The following is a 22,745-nucleotide window of genomic DNA, read 5'->3' on the forward strand; positions in this document are numbered from 1 at the left end:
AAACACACTGAGCTAAGCTATTAAACTCATTAGCATATATGAATACGATATAGGCCCCCACATCGGGAGCAGCACTGAACACTTCCCATGTCCTTACGCAACCTCTGCTGAAGCCTCTGTCATCAAGCTGCAGCACTAATTGCTTCCAGGATGACAGATTTTTAAATTCCTCTAGCTCGAGAGGCTTAAGTACTTGGCAAAACAAGTCCCAGTTTTTGGAAGCAGCTTTGAGAATTCCAAATGCAATCCCCCCATCTCAAACTCAAGACTCACATCATTTGGGGCTGAGCTGACTCGTCCACATAGGGGGTGAAACTGGGCAGTGGGTGGGGCACTTCCAAGCCAGAGCTCACAGCGCTGCGAGGACGCTGCGGAAGGAAAGGCAACATTAACAACACAGGGATTCATTTCAGTCTCCACATCCCTCTGCAGTCTGCATCTCCCTTTTCCTCATCTTCTGCTTATTTGGACCTTTTCTTACATAGAAAATTAAACTTGATGGAGACTTTTGCAAGATTAATTCCTTTCTGACACAGTCAGTGCCCACCAGCTGAACACTGCCTAAAAGGCTTCTCCTGCATGTCCTCACCAGTTCCTCTTATTCTGAGGGAATGTTTTGTACATATTGAGGGATATATATACACATTATCCTGGTCAGGCTGGGTATTCCTTATTTTGCACAGATGTCACAGTTCTCCTTTTGCAGCCAAGACTGTCCCAGTTCTATGATAATATTCATTCCCTGTCCACCAACAACCTCCAGACTTGGAGTTTGGGATTTTTTCAATTTTTCCATTAAGAGACCAGTGCAACAGCACAAAAATCCCTTAACAGTTTCTGAGGTCCATTAGTAAAGAGAAGAGGTGGAATTTAGTCAGGCAACACACCACTCTCATCTGCCTATTTCAACTGCCTGAGACTCTTCAGCACAAAAAAAGTTACATGGTGGGAATACTTCACAAACTCACTCCTGTTTTCCATCATTTCCCAAACTGCTTCCTGAGGCATCTTGATACCAGCAGTAAGAGAAACCCCTTCTTCCCTCTGCAGGTTTTAATGTGTCAGAGCATTCACCAAAGGTTATTCTTGCACTGCCCTTCAATGGAGTGGAATTAAACATCCTTGCCTCTTCTGCCAGAAACAGGATATTTTAAATTAAATCTAAGAAATTTCATTAAGAGGGGAGCAGACACTACTCTAAGGGCAGACATTAAAAGAAATATGGAAGTATTCGGAGATCCGAATGAATGTTTTAAACAGCAAAAAGAGACTGGCAAAATTAATTGTATATTAATAATTTTTCCTCACTCTTCTCAGCTGTAATAAATCTATGATTTAGTTAACTTTTCCATTCATTTAAAAAAACTGCTTTCTATCTGAAAAGAATATTCCTTGAGTTTCCAAGAATTTTAGCCTGGTTGCATCCCTCTCTCATTCGAGTTCTTCTTACCAAGCTTCACTTATAACAACATCCATATTGAGAAGATGAGAATACTTTTGCCATCTCGATGCCTGAAGTTTTCAGCTTTTATGTATTCTTCATGTATTAGGAGTTCTGTAGCCTGTTAAATGCCTCAGTGTAACTTCCAGAACTTGCCCACAGGGAACAGGCCCTTATTGACAGATTGCTAAAATTTTATTATCTCTTGCCTGTTACTTCTCCAAGGACACTTTATTTTGCACCACGTAATCACTGCCATAATAAGGGTAGGGGAGGAGGGCAGGGGCCAGGGAGGAGATTACCCAACCAACTGCTCCTCTCATTGGACAACATTGGCCAGACATTCCAATTGCCCGATCCCATCAGTTCTGAGCACTGGTTTTTGCCATTGTGTGTGCCTGGAGGCCTTCAAGGAAAGCTTTGCTTTTACATTATCATTCTAACATGCTCTGGAAAAGCTTGTGCTCCAGCATGTGACCAACAGAACAGACCACTGGGGACACAAGCATCATAAAGTCACCCTGGCACAGCCAGGCATCAGCCTCGTGATTTTCTATTCTTCTTTTCTCAGCTACAAAGAGCAGGGCAACACTGGGGCTTGTCTGAGCACCTGTGAAACAAACCTGATCTCACAGGATTCATTCCCTTCACACCAGGTCTTCCATCACTTCTCTGCAACAGCCTAAACACCTGTAGCACAGCTGTTCCTTTTCATGTTTAGTTTAAGCCATTGGAAGCTACTCTGTGTCATCCTATTGCCAGGATAAATATTCCATTGATACTGCACTTGAATCCTTTTGATCTGCACTCTTCTGTTTTCCTCACAAGCACTTCAAAACAAGACTTGCAGAATGCTGTACGTGCCTTCTGTGCACAAGACAGCCAACAAGTTCCTCCTTCAGGTTCTAGTTTCCAAAAGAATTCAACTCTAATGCTTCTATCTTACACATTCAACTAATGCCTGGCTTCCCTCCCCTTCCCTGGCTCATGTTTTGCCTCTTGCATTCCTTTTCTGCCCTCCAAACATTTCAGCAAGCCACCTCTGCCAATTCTCTTGCTTAGCAAGAATTTCCTTCTCCTGATATTAAAACTTCACAGAGTTTTTAAACTTTATTCAAGCCATATCAGCCTGCTAAACGTGAACAGAGTAGACATGGCCAGGGACTCTTTCGGAGAGCAGCCATTCACAAGGGCTCATTCACAGTGACAGGACAAGGGGAAATGGCCTTAAGCCACAGTTAGGTGGCTTTGGATGACATATTGGGAAGAAATTCTTCCCTGGGAGGATGCTGAGGCCGTGGCACAGGTTGCCTACATAAGCTGTTGCTGATCCATCCTTGGGAGTGCCTATGCCAGGCTGCGTGGTGCTTGGAACAACCTGGGCTAGTGGAAGGTGGATCCAGATGATCTATAAGGTTCCCCCCAACCCAAACAATTTCACAATTCTATTATGAAATCTGTATTTACAATAGACACAAACCACAGGCAAGGGAGAAAGAGACAATCTCTGTTTCAGCAATCAGAAGTTATCAACTTACACACACCTTCCTTTCTTTTCCCCATCCATTTTGAGCCTCCTTACCCTGCCAGAGTTCCACGGTCCTGCGCGGAGTTCATTCTCCTTGGCCCTGGGAACTGGAGGTGCTGGCCATGACTGTGCTGTAAGTGTGGGAATCTCAGGTCCAGACACAGAATTTTCATCAAATACGGCAAAACTTGGAGCGTTTGGAAGCTGTAGAGAAGCCTGAGGCTGGCAGCTTCTGTTTGGGTTCATGACTATTAGCAAGAAGATTTATATCAATGAACCTTCAACCATCACATTCAATTGCAAATCTCACTATAAAGAGGTTAAACTCCTTCAGTAACAGTTTTTTTAGCTCTTTAATGTACCTTTAACTGCATCTCCCACACGACTAATGGGGGCTCTCACTTTCTTCTTCCCTCTGCCTTTGAGATCTGCCAGCGAACTTCTCTGAGGCTCTGCAATTCCCAGCAATCCCATATTGTCTCCATCAGGACTTTCCTCAAGTGCCAGTAGTGTCTGCCGAGAAACACGGGCCTGAAACTGCCTAAAAAAAAAAAAGATGGGAGAAGTCAACATAACCTTCCCTATCCCAGGAACCCAGGTGAGCACATAAGTTCTTCCCTTACTTGTGATGAGCCTGGAGTTTGTCCAAAGGCTCAGCCTTGCGCTGGAGTCCTTCCTGGAATATCAGATCTGCTTTCCTGAAGCTGCCCCTGGCCTCGTGTGCCTCTGCCCAGGTGATGTAGAGCGGGGCCAGCGTGGTGCCGATCTCCTGGCTGTGCAGGTAACTGTACAGATCCAAGGGCTCGTTGCAGCAGTCGCCCTGAAATGACCCAAGGATGTCTTTAATCACACGGCACTGCAGGGAGGTCCCAGTCAAAATCCGCATTTCAATGCCTCCAGCAAGACTCCCATGATTTCAATACAAGTCTGACAGGAACAGTTCTAAGGCCAGTACACAGAATTTCTTATTTGAATGTGAGGTAATTCAGTGGTTGAATTGCACCATATTAGTATTCCTGAGAATAAACAGTTATTTTAGCTTCAGATGAAGTATAGCATATTCCTTGCCACTTCTGGAACTGGTAGATTACCTCAGCAAGCTAAAGCTGGGGAAAAACTGCTTTGTAAAAAATGGACAACAAAAATTATGGCAATGGAGAGACAGGACAGGACCAGAACACACTTAGCTTGCTTTAGTGTTTAAAAGGATAGGGAGAAAAGACAGCTAGAAGCTAAAATATCTGAAAGGACAGATATATTTTAGATATTGTATCTTTAAATCACTTCTGTTTCTCCTTAAATAAATATGAAGGCATCTTTTACAAATCAAAAACTTCTATAGTTGGTAGCTGTCCAAAGTGAACAACCCAAAAAATAGTCTGGAAATGAGAAACAGAATTCAAGAGTAACATTTGCAGAAAAATACGTCCAATATTGCACTCGTTTGACTCTTGTCACCAGAATCAACTTAGCTGTGTGCAGACAACATGACAAGGTCCCAAGGAAAAGCAGCACCCAAGAGATTTCCCAAAACACTCACAAACTTGAGCCAGAGATTAAGATAGCGAAGATCTTTGTAGTATCGCTGCTGCCCGTGGAGGGCTTGCACTGCCCTTTCCAGAACTGCTGCCAGGTTGCCATCCTTGCCACCCCCAGGGAAGGCCTGCTCTGTCCACTTGATGTACCTAGAGACAGAATGTGTTCATAGCAAGTCAGTTCTTAATAAGAGTCTGTAAAATATAAAGAGATTGAGAAAAAAATAGGCATAACATTCAAACACAATATAATATTTAAAGGCAATTATAAAACTTAGCTTTCAATGAGTTTCTTATTAAATTAGAATGTGTTTGCCTTGCTTTTACAAGGATATATGACCATTTAACTCTTTTTTCTGAAATAAAGAAAAACTTACCGCTCCCAGACATCCAGAGGATCATCTCCAGAGTAAAATCGTATTTCTGCTTCAAACTCCCTAAAACATAACATTATTAATCCAATAAATACATTTGTATCACTGTAAGTTGATCTTGTGAATTACAAATTAAGAGTTAATTATGAATTAAAAAGCACAGCCAAATCTCCCTAGTGTTTGCTGCTTAAATGCTCCATTGCAAAATGAAAATTTGAAGCCTGTACTACACAACACCTGCACTGAGTAGTTCTAAAATCCTAGAGCGTGGTAATAGCACAGACATCAATTACTGAACTTATTTTATGCCTTTTTCAATGCCTATGAAATTGGTACAGATTAAGAAAATAAAGTTAAAATGAGGAGGGAGGAAGATAAGGGGAAAATGAGCTGTTATAACATCACTTACTGTTTTTTAAGCTGCACAGCAGTGTGGCTGGAAGAGTCCTGCTGAGACAGTGCCTCTTGCAAGCTGGACATCACCCGTCCCTGCCTGAGGGGCTGCACATTCTCCTTGCTCAGCTCCCACTCGTGGCTGTCCTCCTGGGACATGACCACCTCTCCTCCAATCCGGAACACTTCTCCTTTAATCCTGCATTTAAAAAGGAATGGACACCTGTACGGTGGGGTACTGACCTGAAACCTGACAGAGACAGTTTCCTAAGCCCATTCACCCAGAATTTTCTATGCAGCCAAAACACACCACTTAGATACCCAACTTTCAGGGGGTTTTTAAATATATGAAAAAAAGCGCCCATCTTGACAGTGAAGAACCGCAAGCAGGCAATATTAGCAACAAAAAAGACTAGGATTAAGCCATCTCCCTCCCCGGTGATTGCTTCTTTCCCTGCTCCTAGACGCCCCCCCCTCCTCACACCGGATGCTGAAGGGTCCCGGGGAGCCTCAGCCAGGCTCAGCCGGGACCCTCTGGCTCCTCACCAGTTCCACGAGCGGTTGCAGCAGGCGGGGGCACAGCCGAGCCTCGACCCCAGCCGGGGGCCGGCGGGGCAGAGCGGCGGGGACTCCCGGCTGGCACCGACGGCAGGCGAGGCTCTCGGGCCCCGGGACGCATCGCCCCACGCCGGCACCGGGCACCCCGCGCTGTCCGGGCGGCCCCAGCGCCGCGCCGGGCAGGAAAATCCATCTGAGAGCGCCAGAGCCGCGAGCGCCAAGCACCTCATTCCCTAAAGCCCCGCACGGATCCCACACAGACACCGCCGCTCCGCCCTACACACCTCACAGCCCCTCAGGCCGCCTCCGCTCTCAGCCCCTCACAGACCCCGCACAGCGCCTCGCAGACCCCCAGAGACACCCACAGCCCCGCACAGCTCACACACCACAGCCCCTCACGGATCCCGCAGCCGTCAGTGCCGCGCACCTCACAGCTGAGAGCCCCTCAGCCGCACAGGAATGCCACAGATCCCCACAGCCCCTCAAGCACTACGCACCTCACGGCTCCCCAACCCCACAGGGATCCCACAGCCCCTCTCAGCCCATGCACCTCCCAAGGACCCCACAGCTCCATGCACCTCAGGCCGCCTCAGTCCCTTAGAGACCCCACAAGCATAAGCCCGAGCACCTCACAGCCCCTGACGGACTCCACAACCCCCCCAGATCCTCGAAGGCCCGTCACGTCCCACAGCCTCTCAAAGACTCCACAAGCCCCTCTCAGTCCACCCCAGCCCTACAGGCGCGCGCACCCCTCACGGACTAAACATTCCTCAGACCCGCGCACTTCTCAGCCCCTGAGGCCGCCTCGGTCCCTCAGGGACACCACAACCCTCAGCCGCCGAGCGCGTCTCACCCCACACGGCCTCATCCCTTACAGACCCGCACGCCCCTCACGGACCCCACAGCACCTCGGGCCGCCCCAGTGCTGCGAACCCCTCCCAGCCGAACGTACCGCTCACAGCTGCCCGCGGCGCGAGCCGCCCGCACCGACACAGCACCGCAGCAGCGCTGAAGCCGTAACGGCGGCGCCGCCTCAGAATTCAAACCTCTCCCACCTCCCCATTGGCCGCGCCCCGCCCCACCTGATTGGCGCCGTCCTGCGTCGCCCGGGGCACCACGGGAAATGTAGTTCCCGCCTCACCGGCGGCGCCAGCGGGAAATAATAAAAACTTTTATAAATACCGCACTCGCAGTTAATCTAATTTGAAAGGTATACTCCTGTTCCTCCTCCCATATGTTCCCGCCCTTTCCCTCTGCTAAGTGCTGGCAACTCGCTGATTCTCCACGTTATTTCTCTGTCTTAAATTCATCCTGTCATTTTTCCTGTGGCACTCACCTTATGGAATTGGCGATGTGTTCCGCTTTAGTGTCACAGAAAAACTCACTTTTTGGGCATCCCTGAAAAATGAATGGTATGACACTCCCAAAAGTGGCAGGCTTTTAATAAGTGTTAATAAGATGCTTAGTCCCATTCATCACCATCTCTCTACAAGTATAAAAGAAACTGGTGATTCTGCTTTTCATGTTTGATAATGAGAGAAAGCATTTATTAATTTCTCTGCAAGTTATTTGGTTAAAAAACCTTGTAAATTAGTCCCACAGCAGTAATCCAAAAAGGCAAGTGGGCTTGCTATTACCTCTCCAATCTGCTCAAGGCAAAGTGGACCCTGAGCTAAAGAAATGGCTCTCTCCACGATATTCTGGTCTTTTCAGAAAACTCCTTCCTCAGCAACACTAAAACCACAACATGAAAGACATGCAGGAGAAGAGGCTTAAGGTCCTTGACTGTTAATTACCTCAGTTTTTTTACACTCAGAGCTTCAGTGTAGGCCTCTTCACCCACCGGTGTCTCCTGACTCAGAGGCGCACTCTTGGATTCTGGACTATCTTCCTTCAGTTCACCCTGAGAGAAAGCAGGAGCTGGGACTCTCTGAGCTCCCACCCCGTGAAAGGGCGTTGAGGCCAGGTGGGCAGCCCTGTTAAAGTCACACGTGTCCTCTGGGTTGGCACAAAGGGTCTTGTTCTTGTAGGAGCCGCTCACAATTGCATCCTCACTCAAACGTTCAATTCCATTCAGCTCGTCCTGGGAAAAAAACCAGAAAAGACAGTGAAAGCCTGCAGATCTTATGACCATTCTTTCTTTCTTTCTTTAAAAGATGAACATTTCTCATCCCTTTCTACCACTCCATCATCTTCCAAAATGAATAGGACACTGAGCCTCCATGAATTCTACTTATCACAGAATCCCAGCATGGCCCAGGTTGGAAGGGACCTCAAAGACCATCGACTTCCACCCCCTCGCCATGGGCAGGGACACCTCCCACAAGTGCAGCCTGCTCCAAGCCCCATCCAGCCTGGCCTGGAACACTTCCTGGGACAAGGCAGCCACAGCCACAGTGTCATATTTCCAGTATAATCTCATCATCACCCCATTCAATTACTGCCATGCCAGGCAGCAGTCTGCAATCCTTGTTTTTCTCACGTGATGCCAGTCCAGCCAAGCTGCCTCAGTCTGACAGCAGCACAGGCTGCCTTGGTGTCTCCTGGGCAGGAAATCTGCCGTGCCTGAAGGGTTTCCTTACACAGGCTCCTGCTGCTGCTGCCACCGCCGTGCTTTCCTTGGCACTCAGAGAATCCACAGGATTACAAACAGAGAGAGGCTGATAGGCACTTTTCTGGCTACGATCTGCTGAACAACCAAGAGGAGAGCAAGTTACAGTCAGTTACATATTTATTAGAGCAGCTTCCCACCTCCAACAAATTCGCCCCCCACACATCCATGCAGTTAGCAGGTATTTCAGCTGCTACAGCAACAGCTTTGATGCTTCCATTTTCCTTCCCTCTGAAATCCAGGTCTTGAATAATTCTACTGTAGACAAATTCTGATTTGTCAAAGCAGAGGATTCGTCAAATATAAAGAAAAACTGAAGATCAGTCTGTGCAGGAAGCAGACCTACATCTGTAAAAAAACCAAGAGGCTCTATTATATTCACAGTTCTTCCAAAACAGTACATCCAACATAAATTAAAATAGTAATAACCAGTCCTAAAACTACTGTTCCTAGCAGGTTTCCATCGCAAAAAAAACAGAAAAGACAGTGAAAGCCTGCAGATCTTATGACCATTCTTTCTTTCTTTCTTTAAAAGATGAACATTTCTCATCCCTTTCTACCACTCCATCACCTTCCAAAATGAATAGGACACTGAGCCTCCATGAATTCTACTTATCACAGAATCCCAGCATGGCCCAGGTTGGAAGGGACCTCAAAGACCATCGACTTCCACCCCCTCGCCATGGGCAGGGACACCTCCCACAAGTGCAGCTTGCTCCAAGCCCCATCCAGCCTGGCCTGGAACACTTCCTGGGACAAGGCAGCCACAGCCACAGTGTCATATTTCCAGTATAATCTCATCATCACCCCATTCAATTACTGCCATGCCAGGCAGCAGTCTGCAATCCTTGTTTTTCTCCCGTGATGCCAGTCCAGCCAAGCTGCCTCAGTCTGACAGCAGCACAGGCTGCCTTGGTGTCTCCTGGGCAGGAAATCTGCCGTGCCTGAAGGGTTTCCTTACACAGGCTCCTGCTGCTGCCGCCGCCGTGCTTTCCTTGGCACTCAGAGAATCCACAGGATCACGAACAGAGACAGGCTGATAGGCACTTTTCTGGCTACGATCTGCTGAACAACCAAGAGGAGAGCAAGTTACAGTCAGTTACATATTTATTAGAGCAGCTTCCCACCTCCAACAAATTCGCCCCCCACACATCCATGCAGTTAGCAGGTATTTCAGCTGCTACAGCAACAGCTTTGATGCTTCCATTTTCCTTCCCTCTGAAATCCAGGTCTTGAATAATTCTACTGTAGACAAATTCTGATTTGTCAAAGCAGAGGATTCGTCAAATATAAAGAAAAACTGAAGATCAGTCTGTGCAGGAAGCAGACCTACATCTGTAAAAAAACCAAGAGGCTCTATTATATTCACAGTTCTTCCAAAACAGTACATCCAACATAAATTAAAGTAGTAATAACCAGTCCTAAAACTACTGTTCCTAGCAGGTTTCCATCGCACCATGAGAAAATTGCTTCAAAGACAGGAAAAAAAAACTACTTTTAAGATTTCAACTACATAATCTAAACCTACATACCAAGTCTCTGCCTAAGTCACTCAGAGCTAACTTAGCCTGGTGCTCAGTTCTACCCACTCCGTCCCTCTCCCTGCTATGAAAAGCCACTGCCTTGGCAAATGACAAATCTTCATCCCAGTGAAATGGGCATGCCAAGAGATTTACCCTCTGATGTGGCATCACTGACCTTCAGGAGAAAGAACCAGTCTTACATTTTAAACAGGAATGCAGACTTCACATATTTGTCAGCTACACCATGGCACAGCCAGGGGCAGAGCCGCTCTGCAGTCCACATGCAATCCCTGCTGCTCACCAGCTCTCAGCATTCCTTGGGTCCATGCAATTCAGACCCCTGGGAACTGTCTGTAATGGCCAACAGCCTTTTCCACTCCTCTCTCACAAGGAGCCTGTCTATTCCCTGGCCATCATTAGCCACACAAAGGTAGAGCAACCTTGCAAAATAATGTCTTTTCCTCTGCTCTAACTAAACCACCCCATCTCCTGGGGTTTATCAGCTTTTCAGGGAGCACTGCACAAGCAGCACACTCACTCCTCTACTGCAGAATCATATTTACAGGAAAATGGACGTGTACTAATGAACCAGCCTAACCTCCTGGAACTAAAGAATGAGGTCATCTTTGTGTATAGAGAAGCTGTTGTTGCAAGAAGCAGCAGCAGAAAAGTTACTGACAAACACAGGGGTGTCAACCTGAGTAAAATGACGCTTACCAGCATCTACCAGTAAGATTAAGGAAAAGATGTGTGCCTGCTTGGTGGACAAAGTAGAGCTACCAATTAGACAATGCATGACTGTGTAGAGCAAGATAATAAGTAAATATAAACAACGTTTAGAAGCACAATAAATGGCTTTTTCTTGATTTCACATTGTATCTGCAGTCTTTTTTCAGCTCACTCCACAACCTAAGCAGCACTATTGGCATAGCAACTCTGATAGCTCATTTCAGAATAAAACTCCAGATATGCTGAGCACACCAAGACAGAAATAAACTAGCCACAAGTCTGCCCCCATCTGGGGCTGCTTCACAGCAAACAGCTCCCCAAGACAGGTAGCTTGGGGTTTTGTGTAAACACACTGAGCTAAGCTATTAAACTAATTAGCATATATCAATATGATATAGGCTTCCACATCATGAGCAGCACTGAACACTTCCCATATCCTTTTGTATCACAGCAGAGACAGACACAACACTCCAAGGTTCAAGCAGGAATAGTGATCTTTATTATTCACAGCTCATATTTATATGGTTTTCAAAAGCAACTAATTTGATCCCAATTGCCTGATCACTTGGTGCCATCAGCTCACTGGCCAATAGCTGCCTCCATATGTGATCGCCAAAGATTGGCCAGCATCCATTCCTTGCAGTTAAGTCCTTGCACTTTTCATTGTTTTCTTCCTTAAAGAAGAAAAAGTCTTCCTTAAAGACTTCCTTTTCTCATGGGTACAGGCTCATCAAGTCAAGGTCAAGGTTACTTGTGTCTGTGAGGCCTTCAGGCCAGCTGTTAACCATCATAGTTCCCCCTTTTTGTATTTCGACTACAAAGGCAGTTTTCACCATCCTCTCAGAGCCCTTTGCAGACAGGATAACAAACACAGCACAATGAGCAAAATAATTATGGTAATACAATAAATGATAAGCCCACTTTGAATGAGGCCCTTTACCCAGCCTGATAAACCTAACTCTTCCAGCCAGTGATCTATCCCAGAAAATCCTCCACATAACACATGCCATCAAACTCTTCACAACTATATCCATAAGCTAACACAAGAAAATAACAGCATGCTGCATGATATCTACATCTATAACCAAAGCACTCAAAATTAAGGAAGTTTCATTTACTCTTTTTGCTACAAAGCAAGGCAATCTATTTAATCCAGAAACTATTGGGGGTAACATTTTGCTTTCCTGTTCCACTTCTGTCCCACATATCATGTTCCAGTGTGTAATTAAAAAATACACATCCTTTTGCTGATAATGTCCCTAAAATGTCTAACTCTTGGGGTTCAAGTGAAGCAACAGGTAAATTGTCATACCAAATATCCCATAGCTCCCTACAGGGGGTTTTAGTATTACAATTGTTCTGGGAAGGGCATCGCATTTTGACAACATTTTGTGTTACTCGTATACTTCGTGTGCCATTCAAGGGTGCCCCCACTAAGCAGGTGTGAAAAGGTTGTTCTGGTTGTGCCATATAGACGCACAAAATCACATCTGATTCAATGCATAGAGCAACTGATACCCAAACATTGTGACTGCTCCACAGTGTCAGCTGAGGGGCCCTCAGGGAGCTTGCTGGTTGTGACCCAGAGCAGAGCCTAGAGCAGGGCACACACACTGGGCAGGTACCCATCGAACTCCTGCATCTGTAGAAACACAAGCACACCTGCACCCCCAAGTGACATGGTCCCAAGGACCTTCTCCCTTGTTGGTAATGAGGTCCCATACCCATACCTTAGGCTTGGACAACTGGATATCACTAGAGGACTGCAATGACAAAAAATTATTTCAAATAAGAGGGTTTTGGGAGTTTGGTAATATCATAAGGCATATATCAGTGTATACAGAGCTTTGGCCCGCCTACTCTGTGGGGTTTCACCAGACATTGTCCCTTTTTGTTTTTCAAGAATGCACTTCAAAGTGCCATGGGCAAGATGACCAATGGCTTGGCCTGCAGGGAATGAGGAATGCCAGTGAGATGCAACATGCCCCATAATTGCAAGAACTGATGAGTTATCTGTGTGGCATAGGCAGGGCCATTATGGGTTTTAACGGTGTGGCCAGCGCTGCAGCAGAGCAGGGCCCGGCCCGGCCCTACCCGCTCATGTGGGCCTCGTGGTGAAGCACAGCCTGGCCCGGCCAGTGTCCAGTTACCTGTTCAAAAGCTGGAAGCAAGAGAGCTTTTCCTGGGTTTTGTTCATTTTTAAATGTGATTACACAGGGGTGTGTTCAGCTTCCTTAGTGGTTTAACAAGGTGTCAATATTCAAAATTAACCAGATGATTGATTCTGATGGGCCCAGAGGAAGCTGTTAGCAGTCCTCACAGAGAATCACTTCCATAACTGATGGATTTTCTCTTTACCAAAAACCAAGCTATGTTAAACAGCAACATTCTCCACTCCTCATCTCTGTGAATACACATTTAAAAATTATCAAAATTATATTCAACATGCAAATTCTACTCAGAACAATAAAAATTACTAAACTAACCAGAAGGAAAAAATTTCTTTCTCTAACCTCCAACCCCTAGACATTTCACTATAATTAAAATATAAATTTTCCACTATCATTCTATTTAAACTTATGACTTAATACTTGCTTTACCCTTTATTTCTCCTAACTAATCATTATCTCACAGCTTTCACCAATTGCGTGCATTCTCCACCAAAGGTTGCAGTGGTTTCAGTAACTGGGCAGAAACACCAATTAAGTGCAATGGTTTTGGTTTGCCAATCCAAGTGTTCCAGCCAGCACACCAATTAATGTAGTGGGTCTAGTGCTGGCCAAATGCCAGTGCACCAACTAGAATTATTTACTCACTTTCTGTTATGAGATAAGGATTAGGAGGAGGGCAAAACAGGTTTTAACTAAAAAACAAGCTATGTTAAACCACAACACTTGGGGAAGTTAACTCAGGATCGCTTTTAAGAATATTAAAAAAGGGTGATAAATGTGGGGTAGTTAACCCTAAATAGGGTCATGTCCAGTTAATGGTACCTAAAAGTTTTTGTGCATCATTTAATGCTTGGATCTTGGTTGTAAATTGAATTGTTTATGGCTGTATTGTCTGGTCTAACATTTTAAATCCTAGGTATTTCCATGGGGGCTGCTGTTGCACTTCTTCAGGTGCAATTTGCAACCTGAACTCTTGCAGTGCTTGCATCAATTTTGGCTGAATCTGTAAAAGGCCTTCTTTGCTGCATGATTGACAGAGAACACTGTAAAAACAAATTTGGGATATCATCAGGAGGTAAAGGAACGGTAAAGAAACAGTTTTTTAAATCAACAATCAAAATGTCCCAGGTAGCAGATATCATAGCAGGGGATGGCATTCCAGGCTATAAAGCACCCGTACTTTCCAGAACTGTATTAATTTTTCTTAAGTCATGGAATAACTTCCATTTACCGGATTTCTTTTTAATCATAAACACAGAAGTGTTCCATGGATTTGTTGATGGCTCAATATGTCCTTGATTTAATTGCTCTTTAACCAACAATTCAAGAGTGTTCAGTTTTTCTTTTTCAAGGGGCCACCTATCAACCCACACAGGTCGTTTGGTGAGTCATTTTAAGGCCAATGTAGGATGCTTTACACCCTTCAGAACAGCGGCCCCTGTTAAAAATCTGTTCCCAGCCAAACCCCCCATGCTGACATGACATCCCTTCCCCATAGGTGAGTGGCACAGCAGCAACATAGGGATGGACCGTGGCTGTCTGTTCTGGATTTTTAACTAACACAGGCTTACTACTCAAGTAACTTTGTGTGGTAGCTCCAAGGCCAGCAACAACAGATCCTACAGCCATGGTGGGCCATGATTGAGGCCATGTGTTAGCAGATATCATAGTAACATCTGCTCCTGTATCTATCATCCCACTAACCTTGATGTGGGATGCATTTGCCTGAGGCATTGTAACAGTACAAACCACGTTTGGTCTTTGATCAGATACAATCTGAGTCCAGTATACTTCAGGTTCCCCCGTCGAGCCAAAGCCTCAGTTTTCTTGCAGCTTTGAGTCTGTTTTAATTACACAGACTTAAAAGGTACAAGTTGAACAATACGACTTTTAGCTGGAAGGAGTACAGGAGGAGTAGGTGTTGATACCATAGCACATATTTGTCCAGTATAGTCTGCATCTATAACTCCAGGGTGGACAAAAAAACCCTGTAACGTTGCTCTTGATCATCCTAATAGTAATGTATTTAACCCTTCCCCAGTAGGCCCATGGGCCTCGAGGGGGAATTTATATACCTTTAATGAGTCTCTAAGTTATAATGCCAGCGACAGAAACATCCATGCCAGCTGATCCTCTTGCTGTCCCTGTGAGCCGGTTGCATAGGCTTGCACTGAAGGACGGGAAGGTACTCGTGTCTGCAAGCACTTCCCCTTGGCACTCTTGTTCCTGTTTCCCTGTCCACTAAGAGGTTGTCCGTTAGCATGGAATTTAGACTTGCAGTGCTTGGCAAAATGACCGGGTTTTCCACATCGGTAACAGCTTCCCACTATAGGCACAGCTCTCTGTTTCTGACGTGTCCCCAATGAGTTGTACCTACGGGGACAATTTGCTTTCACGTGACCTAGTTGCCCGCATCCATAGCATTGGTAAGACCTTATAGCAGCTGCCAAGGAATCAACTAACAAAGACATTTCATAAGATACAGTTCCAACTTCAGCACACGCTTCAATCATTTCATCTAAGGATGGATTTTTTCTTGGTAACAAGTCTATAGCTTTCTTGCAATCTTCATTTGCATTGTCTCGTGCCAATGGCAATATCAACAGATTTTTTGCATAGTCATTTGCTATTTGCTTTTCCATTGCATCTTTTAATCGTTCTATAAACTGCACATAAGGCTCTTTGGGGCCCTGCTTAATTTTTGCAAAACTCTGAGTTGGAGTTGCCAATGCCATGTTTCCAACTTTCATCAGGGCCTGCATTCCTAAATCTCTTGCCTGTGCCAGTATCAAAGGATTTAGGCGTGCTTGCAACTGCGGGTTATTTATGGGAGGCAATCCCATAAGTTCAGGGACCCCTGCCCCAAAGCATGGATCTTGCTGTGGCACCGCTAAATTACACAGCCCTTGCTTTTCTGCATATTGCTTCCAGGTGGACTCAAACACCATGTATTCAATTGGGGTACAGAGCAACTCCGCTATTTGCTTGATATCAAAGGGTGTCATTTCACTTTCAGCTAGAAGCCGTAACATCCTTGCTACGACCGGAGACCCCAGTCCATGTTGGGTGACTAGTTGGCATAACTGGGAGAGAATTTTAAAGGTGACATGAATATAGGGCTCAGTCCAATTCTCTTCCGGTTCTTGGTCACCCAAGGACAGCAGGAACTTAGGTACAGAAATTCGTTCAGCAACTTTGTAATCTCCATTAGCAAGTGCCATTGATTTCATATGCTGCCAAAAGCGAACCGGATCGTACACTGAGATAGTCCCAGTCGTCCCACTCACAGGCTCTTGGCCACCCAAGAACAGCCGGGACAGTGGTGCAGGAAGTCGTTCAGCAACTTCAAGATCCCCACTAGCAAGAAAATTTAATTTAACATAGTGCCAAAATCTAATCCGATTGCATCCGGAGACAGTAGCTGATATTGGTTGCATGGTAAAAACATCCTCCTGAGGGCCAGCAGGGGTGTGACAACTTGGGCCTCTCCTGTTAGGATCCCACAGATCTATTAATGGAGGGGGTTCCTTGGGTCTCTCAGGCTTTGGCTGTGGACATGATGGGATGTGGCGTCCCGCCACTCCGGGTGCTGGCAGCTCCCTGTCAGAACTCTCAGTGCCGAGTGCCGCTTGGCTCCCGGCTCCTATTTCCATGCCGAGGTTGTGATTAGCCCTATCAAGCACAGGCGGGGCCGTCGACAGAAGTTTATCATCACTCCGGTCATCCGTAGGCAGAGGAGGAGAGAATGGGTTTGTGGTAACTGGAGGTGTAGGACACGGGGGTGTAGGTGCACACGGTGTGGCCGGAGTCGCAGGGATAGGAGGTGTGGATGACAGCCACTTCCCTTCTAATTTTTTCCCCATCCTTTCCACCTGCGAACTCGATGTGGCATCTACTCCCCCAGCTGCTCCCTCTTGAGCTGCACTATCACTGGGAGTCTTGGCAGGTGGTGCCTGTGGCGCTTCAGCTGCTGTTTTTGCATGTTGCTCAGGTTTCAGCAGTTTCAAGGTATCCAGCACGAGCCTCCAGGTAGTCATAATATTTTTAGCAGTCTCATCTCCTCGAGAGGCTGATTCAAAAATCAATTCACCAGCCTGTTCCCAGTTTTTAACAATAAATGCAGCTCTTACGCTGGTATCTACCCCATGGTTCCGACACCACTGCAATAAAGTACACAGAGCCTTTTTATCGCATTTTATCCCTCGTTGGCCCAACATAAGGGTCCATATATTCACTATAGCTTTTTCTTCTGCTGCCACGTTAGCTTTTTCTTTGGTTGACAGTTGAGATCCCATCGTCCCCAGTGGCTCACCTTCTTAATTTTAAGAGCTTTGCAGCTCTCCACACTTCACAGTATGCTCCTTCCCCCACCGGTGTCTCCTGACTCAGAGGTGCACTCTTGGATTCTGGACTATCTTCCTTCAGTTCACCCTGAGAGAAAGCAGGAGCTGGGACTCTCTGAGCTCCCACCCCGTGAAAGGGCGTTGAGGCCAGGTGGGCAGCCCTGTTAAAGTCACACGTGTCCTCTGGGTTGGCACAAAGGGTCTTGTTCTTGTAGGAGCCGCTCACAATTGCATCCTCACTCAAACGTTCAATTCCATTCAGCTCGTCCTGGAAAAAAAAGTTTAAGTCTATTATCATTCCAATCAACCAATTTCTACTGTAGAACTAGCAGTAAGCAACAGAACAGTAGTATACTACAGCTCTCCAGAATAAAAGAGAACAGCTTAAATAGTTCTAGGTTGAAGATGAAGAACAGAAGAATATTTCCTCATCTTGCACTCTGAGGAATTAAATAAAAATAACCAATATAACCAAACAAAACATACACCCCCCCCCATCCATGCAGTTAACAGTTATTTTGGCTGCTACAGTAACAAATTTGATGCTTCCATTTTCCTTCCCTCTGAAATCCAGGTCTTGAATAATTCTGCCTTATATTCTGATTTGTCAAAGTAGAGGATTCGTCAAATATGAAGGAAAATGGAACAGCAGCCAGTGGGGGAAGCAGACCTACAGCCGTACAGAGAAAGCAAGAGGCTCTATTCATATCCACAGTTCTTCCAAAATAGTATATCCAACATTAATTAAAACACCCAGTCTTAAAAGTACTGTTCCTAGCAGGTTTCCATCGCACCATGAGAAAATTGCTTCAAAGACAGGGAAAAAAAAAGTACTTTTAAGATTTCAACTACATAATCTAAACCTACATACCAAGTCTCTGCCTAAGTCACTCAGAGCTAACTTAGCCTGGTGCTCAGTTCTACCCACTCCATCCCTCTCCCTGCTGTGAAAAGCCGCTGCCTTGGCAAATGACAAATCTTCATTGAAATGGGCATGCCAAGAGATTTACCCTCTGATGTGGCATCACTGACCTTCAGGAGAAAGAACCAGTCTTACATTTTAAACAGGAATGCAGACTTCACATATTTGTCAGCTACACCATGGCACAGCCAGGGGCAGAGCCGCTCTGCAGTCCACATGCAATCCCTGCTGCTCACCAGCTCTCAGCATTCCTTGGGTCCATGCAATTCAGACCCCTGGGAACTGTCTGTAATGGCCAACAGCCTTTTCCACTCCTCTCTCACAAGGAGCCTGTCTATTCCCTGGCCATCATTAGCCACACAAAGGTAGAGCAACCTTGCAAAATAATGTCTTTTCCTCTGCTCTAACTAAACCACCCCATCTCCTGGGGTTTATCAGCTTTTCAGGGAGCACTGTACAAGCAGCACACTCACTCCCCAAGACAGAAAAAAAAAAAAAAACCAGACACAAATCTGCCTCCATTTGGGGCTCTTTCACAGCAAACAGCACCCTAAGACACAGAGCTTGTGCTTTTGTGTAAACACACTGAGCTAAGCTATTAAACTCATTAGCATATATGAATACGATATAGGCCCCCACATCAGGAGCAGCACTGAACACTTCCCATGTCCTTATGCAACCTCTGCTGAAGCCTCTGTCATCAAGCTGCAGCACTAATTGCTTCCAGGATGACAGATTTTTAAATTCCTCTAGCTCGAGAGGCTTAAGTACTTGGCAAAACAAGTCCCAGTTTTTGGAAGCAGCTTTGAGAATTCCAAATGCAATCCCCCCATCTCAAACTCAAGACTCACATCATTTGGGGCTGAGCTGACTCGTCCACATAGGGGGTGAAACTGGGCAGTGGGTGGGGCACTTCCAAGCCAGAGCTCACAGCGCTGCGAGGACGCTGCGGAAGGAAAGGCAACATTAACAACACAGGGATTCATTTCAGTCTCCACATCCCTCTGCAGTCTGCATCTCCCTTTTCCTCATCTTCTGCTTATTTGGACCTTTTCTTACATAGAAAATTAAACTTGATGGAGACTTTTGCAAGATTAATTCCTTTCTGACACAGTCAGTGCCCACCAGCTGAACACTGGCACCTAAAAGGCTTCTCCTGAATGTCCTCACCAGTTCCTCTTATTCTGAGTGTTGTAGGTAATAAATGATACGGCCGAATTACTAACTAATGAAATAGGTTTTATTTTGTGACAGAGATTCGGTCTCCAAGAGCCACAATCAAAGGGACAGCGTAGAGCCTGGGATCAGCACTGGTGAGCTCCGATCCCAACTCTACCACTTTGGATCCCCTCTGTTCACGAAGGCTGTTCCTGTCCAGGTAGTTTTTATACAGGTTTTTCTGCCTGGGGAAGAGTCTTTCATTTCATGGCATCACATATTCATGTAGTCTCCTTTCTCTGTGCTGGGCTGGACAAAAGCATTTCTGGTAAGCGATGAATGCTGATCATCCATTCACCGAGTTCTGGGAACCTGGCACTGAGATGCTCACCCACGACTCTGGCTATGGATCGTAGATACTGATCAAGTATTCATCGCTTGGGTGTTTCCTGGACTGTCCCGGGAAAGGGCCCATCTCCATAGGAGCTTTTAGTTTGTTAATTAGGTCTTTCTCTCTGCTGCCATCTGTGGTTTCGCAATTTTGTGAAGCAATCTGTCCCCCGCTCCGGCTTGTGGGTTTAAAACATTAAGTATTTTTCTTACAAGCATAACTTATGTCCTGCATATTTCACATAAGCACAGATTATTCCAAGTCATGTATTACATGAGGGAATGTTTTGTACATATTGAGGGATATATATACACATTATCCTGGTCAGGCTGGGTATTCCCTATTTTGCACAGATGCCACAGTTCTCATCTAAAACCAAGATTGTCCCAGTTCTATAATATTTATTCTCCTGTCCACCAACAACCTCCAGACTTGGAGTTTGGTTTTTTCTCAGTTTTCCCATCAGAGACCATTGCAGCACCATAAAAATCCCTCAACAGTGTTATGAATGAAGTTGTGTATGTCTAATTAATAAACAACAAAATTTAGCAGCAATTTTAATTGAACAGCAATTTTATATAAATGAATACAATCAATTATATTTAATATAATCAAGCATATAAAAAAATTGGCAGTGATTAATTATGTATGATTAAGGTTTATATAAAGCATAAGCAAAACTGACCAGGGTACAGGGCGGGCTTCTCACCCTGACTCATGTACAAAACAAAGTAATGCAAACTAAACTTATATACTGTATGCTAATACAAATTCATCAGTATTTTTCCATAAATCTCCTCCTATTTTTGATTCTTGAAATCTATGTCACTATACTGCATAGTGCATGCTCCACTTGTTAGGGGGTCTCCTGGCTTTTTGGGTGGTCTTTTCAGAGGAAGGCTCACTGTCTTCCTCGCTGTCCTCTGAATAACCTTCACAGGTTGCACGTGCACACTAAGCTTTGTGTTATGCAAGTAAGCATTATGTTCCAAATAAGCCTTATTATTTCACAGATAAAACCACAACTTGGATTCCTTACCTGGAATCATCCCAGCTTTGTTCAACCCAAGGCCAATCCTGTTTTGGAATCTTGCTCATCTCAATACTACATCCTGTATCCTGTTTTTCACGTGTAACAAAGGACTTTGTTCATGCCAAGGCCAATTCTGTTTTGGGATCTTGCTTGCCTCAATCCTACATACTTTATAACAATTATTTTCTAAAATATCGATACAGTTACAATTTAGTTAGCACAGCACACACAACTCTCATTTTACAGCCAAAATTGTCCCAATTCTATGATAACATTCATTCTCTTAGCACACACAACTCTCATTTTACAGCCAAAATTGTCCCAATTCTATGATAACATTCATTCTCCTCTCCACCATCAGCCTCCAGACTTGGAGTTTGGTTTTTTTCTCAATTTTCCCATCAGAGGCCATTGCAGCACCACAAAAGCCCCTTAACAGTTTCCGAGGTCTGGCAGTGACTGAGAGACGGGGCTCTGCTTGGTGCAAGCAAGCAGCCAGTTTATTGTTTCTACAGCTCAGTTTGTGTACTCTTACAGCTTCGGGTAGAATTTTCCACTGCCAAAGCGATAACCACAATATTTATGTTTCCTGATAACGTTGCTTAACCACAGTCTTGCATGATTTGCTTTAGACAAAGCACAACATTCTTTCTGGTTTCTCTTTTACATTTCTGTTTACCGTTCCCAGGGCTTTGGGCCCACCAGGTGCAAGATGCCCACAGCATTCATTAACTGTAGTACTTTTTGTTCTACTGCTCAGCTGTCCCTGCAGAGAGGTCCATTAGTAAAGAGAAGACGTGGAATTTAGTCAGGCAAGACACCACTCTCATCTGCCTATTTCAATTGCCTGAGACTCTTCAGCACAAAAAAAGTTACATGGTGGGAATACTTCACAAACTCACTCCTGTTCTCCATCAGTTCCCAAACTGCTTCCTGAGGCATCTTGATACCAGCAGTAAGAGAAACCCCTTCTTCCCTCTGCAGGTTTTAATGTGTCAGAGCATTCACCAAAGGTTATTCTTGCACTGCCCTTCAATGGAGTGGAATTAAACATCCTTGCCTCTTCTGCCAGAAAGAGGATATTTTAAATTAAATCTAAGAAATTTCATTAAGAGGGGAGCAGACACTACTCTAAGGGCAGACATTAAAAGAAATATGGAAGCATTTGGAGACCAAAATGAATGTTTTACACAGCACAAAGAGACAGGTAAAAGAAATTTATATTAATAATTCCTCCTCACTCATCTCAGCTATATTAAGCCTGTGATTTACCGAACTTTTCCATTAATTTAATGTTATAAGTGGCTATGTAGTAGTTGGCTCTCACTACTATTTATAATGTTATAATTATAGGATTGCAACTCCTTGCAAATAACTATTCTAAGTTTTAAACTGCTTTTAAGTATGGAAAAATTAGTAATAGCTGATGGGCAGTGCAAACGGAGAAGCAAGGCTTTCACAAGATGCAAGCGGGCTTGAGAAAGATGTATTTTAATATATGCTTGCTACTGCAAAATACACATTTAAAATAGCCTAAGTAGAGAAACGAAAACCACAAAAGAAGCACCAAGCTCAAAGTGCCATCACCAGACCATCAGAAGAACCCCACAGACTGCTGATGTGTGCAATTAGTGAACTGTGCAAACACAACGGAAACCTGAAGTAAGAATTGCGGACAAGGAGCCCAAAACAAATCTACAACATAAACTCAGGAAGTAATGCAACTGCAACACTACAAAGGACCCTGGGCTGAAGAAGGGGGTGTGTACTGGCTTCGCCTCTTTTGCTTTGTTTTATCCCTTCTAATAATTTACCAAACACTTCAAATTTAAGAGTGGGCTTTGTTTCTCGCATTTACCCTTTGACGAAAGATAGACTTTTCTTAATTCCTTGAGTTTCCAAGAATTTTAGCCTGGTTGCATCCCTCTCTCATTCGAGTTCTTCTTACCAAGCTTCACTTATAACAACATCCATATTGAGAAGATGAGAATACTTTTGCCATCTCGATGCCTGAAGTTTTCAGCTTTTATGTATT

At 44.9% G+C, this 22,745-nt stretch overlaps 1 protein-coding gene across 1 annotated transcript; it reads right to left on the bottom strand.

Annotated features, from left to right (window-relative positions):
* Positions 1-273: 273 nt before the first annotated feature.
* Positions 274-20,913, bottom strand: LOC121362752 (mitotic checkpoint serine/threonine-protein kinase BUB1 beta-like; the record flags this gene model as incomplete). Its single annotated transcript, XM_041484530.1, has 11 exons — positions 20,717-20,913; positions 18,980-19,074; positions 9,402-9,513; positions 7,626-7,912; positions 5,288-5,470; positions 4,882-4,941; positions 4,510-4,654; positions 3,593-3,789; positions 3,332-3,510; positions 3,024-3,217; positions 274-368 (listed from the first exon to the last, which is right to left on the bottom strand). Coding segments are annotated over exons 2-11 (1,457 nt in total), but the record flags the coding sequence as incomplete, so codon positions are not given.
* Positions 20,914-22,745: the final 1,832 nt, after the last annotated feature.

This window comes from Pyrgilauda ruficollis, unplaced genomic scaffold (assembly GCF_017590135.1).
Source record: "Pyrgilauda ruficollis isolate IOZ18807 unplaced genomic scaffold, ASM1759013v1 scaffold660, whole genome shotgun sequence".
Classification (NCBI taxonomy): Eukaryota; Metazoa; Chordata; class Aves; order Passeriformes; family Passeridae; genus Pyrgilauda; species Pyrgilauda ruficollis.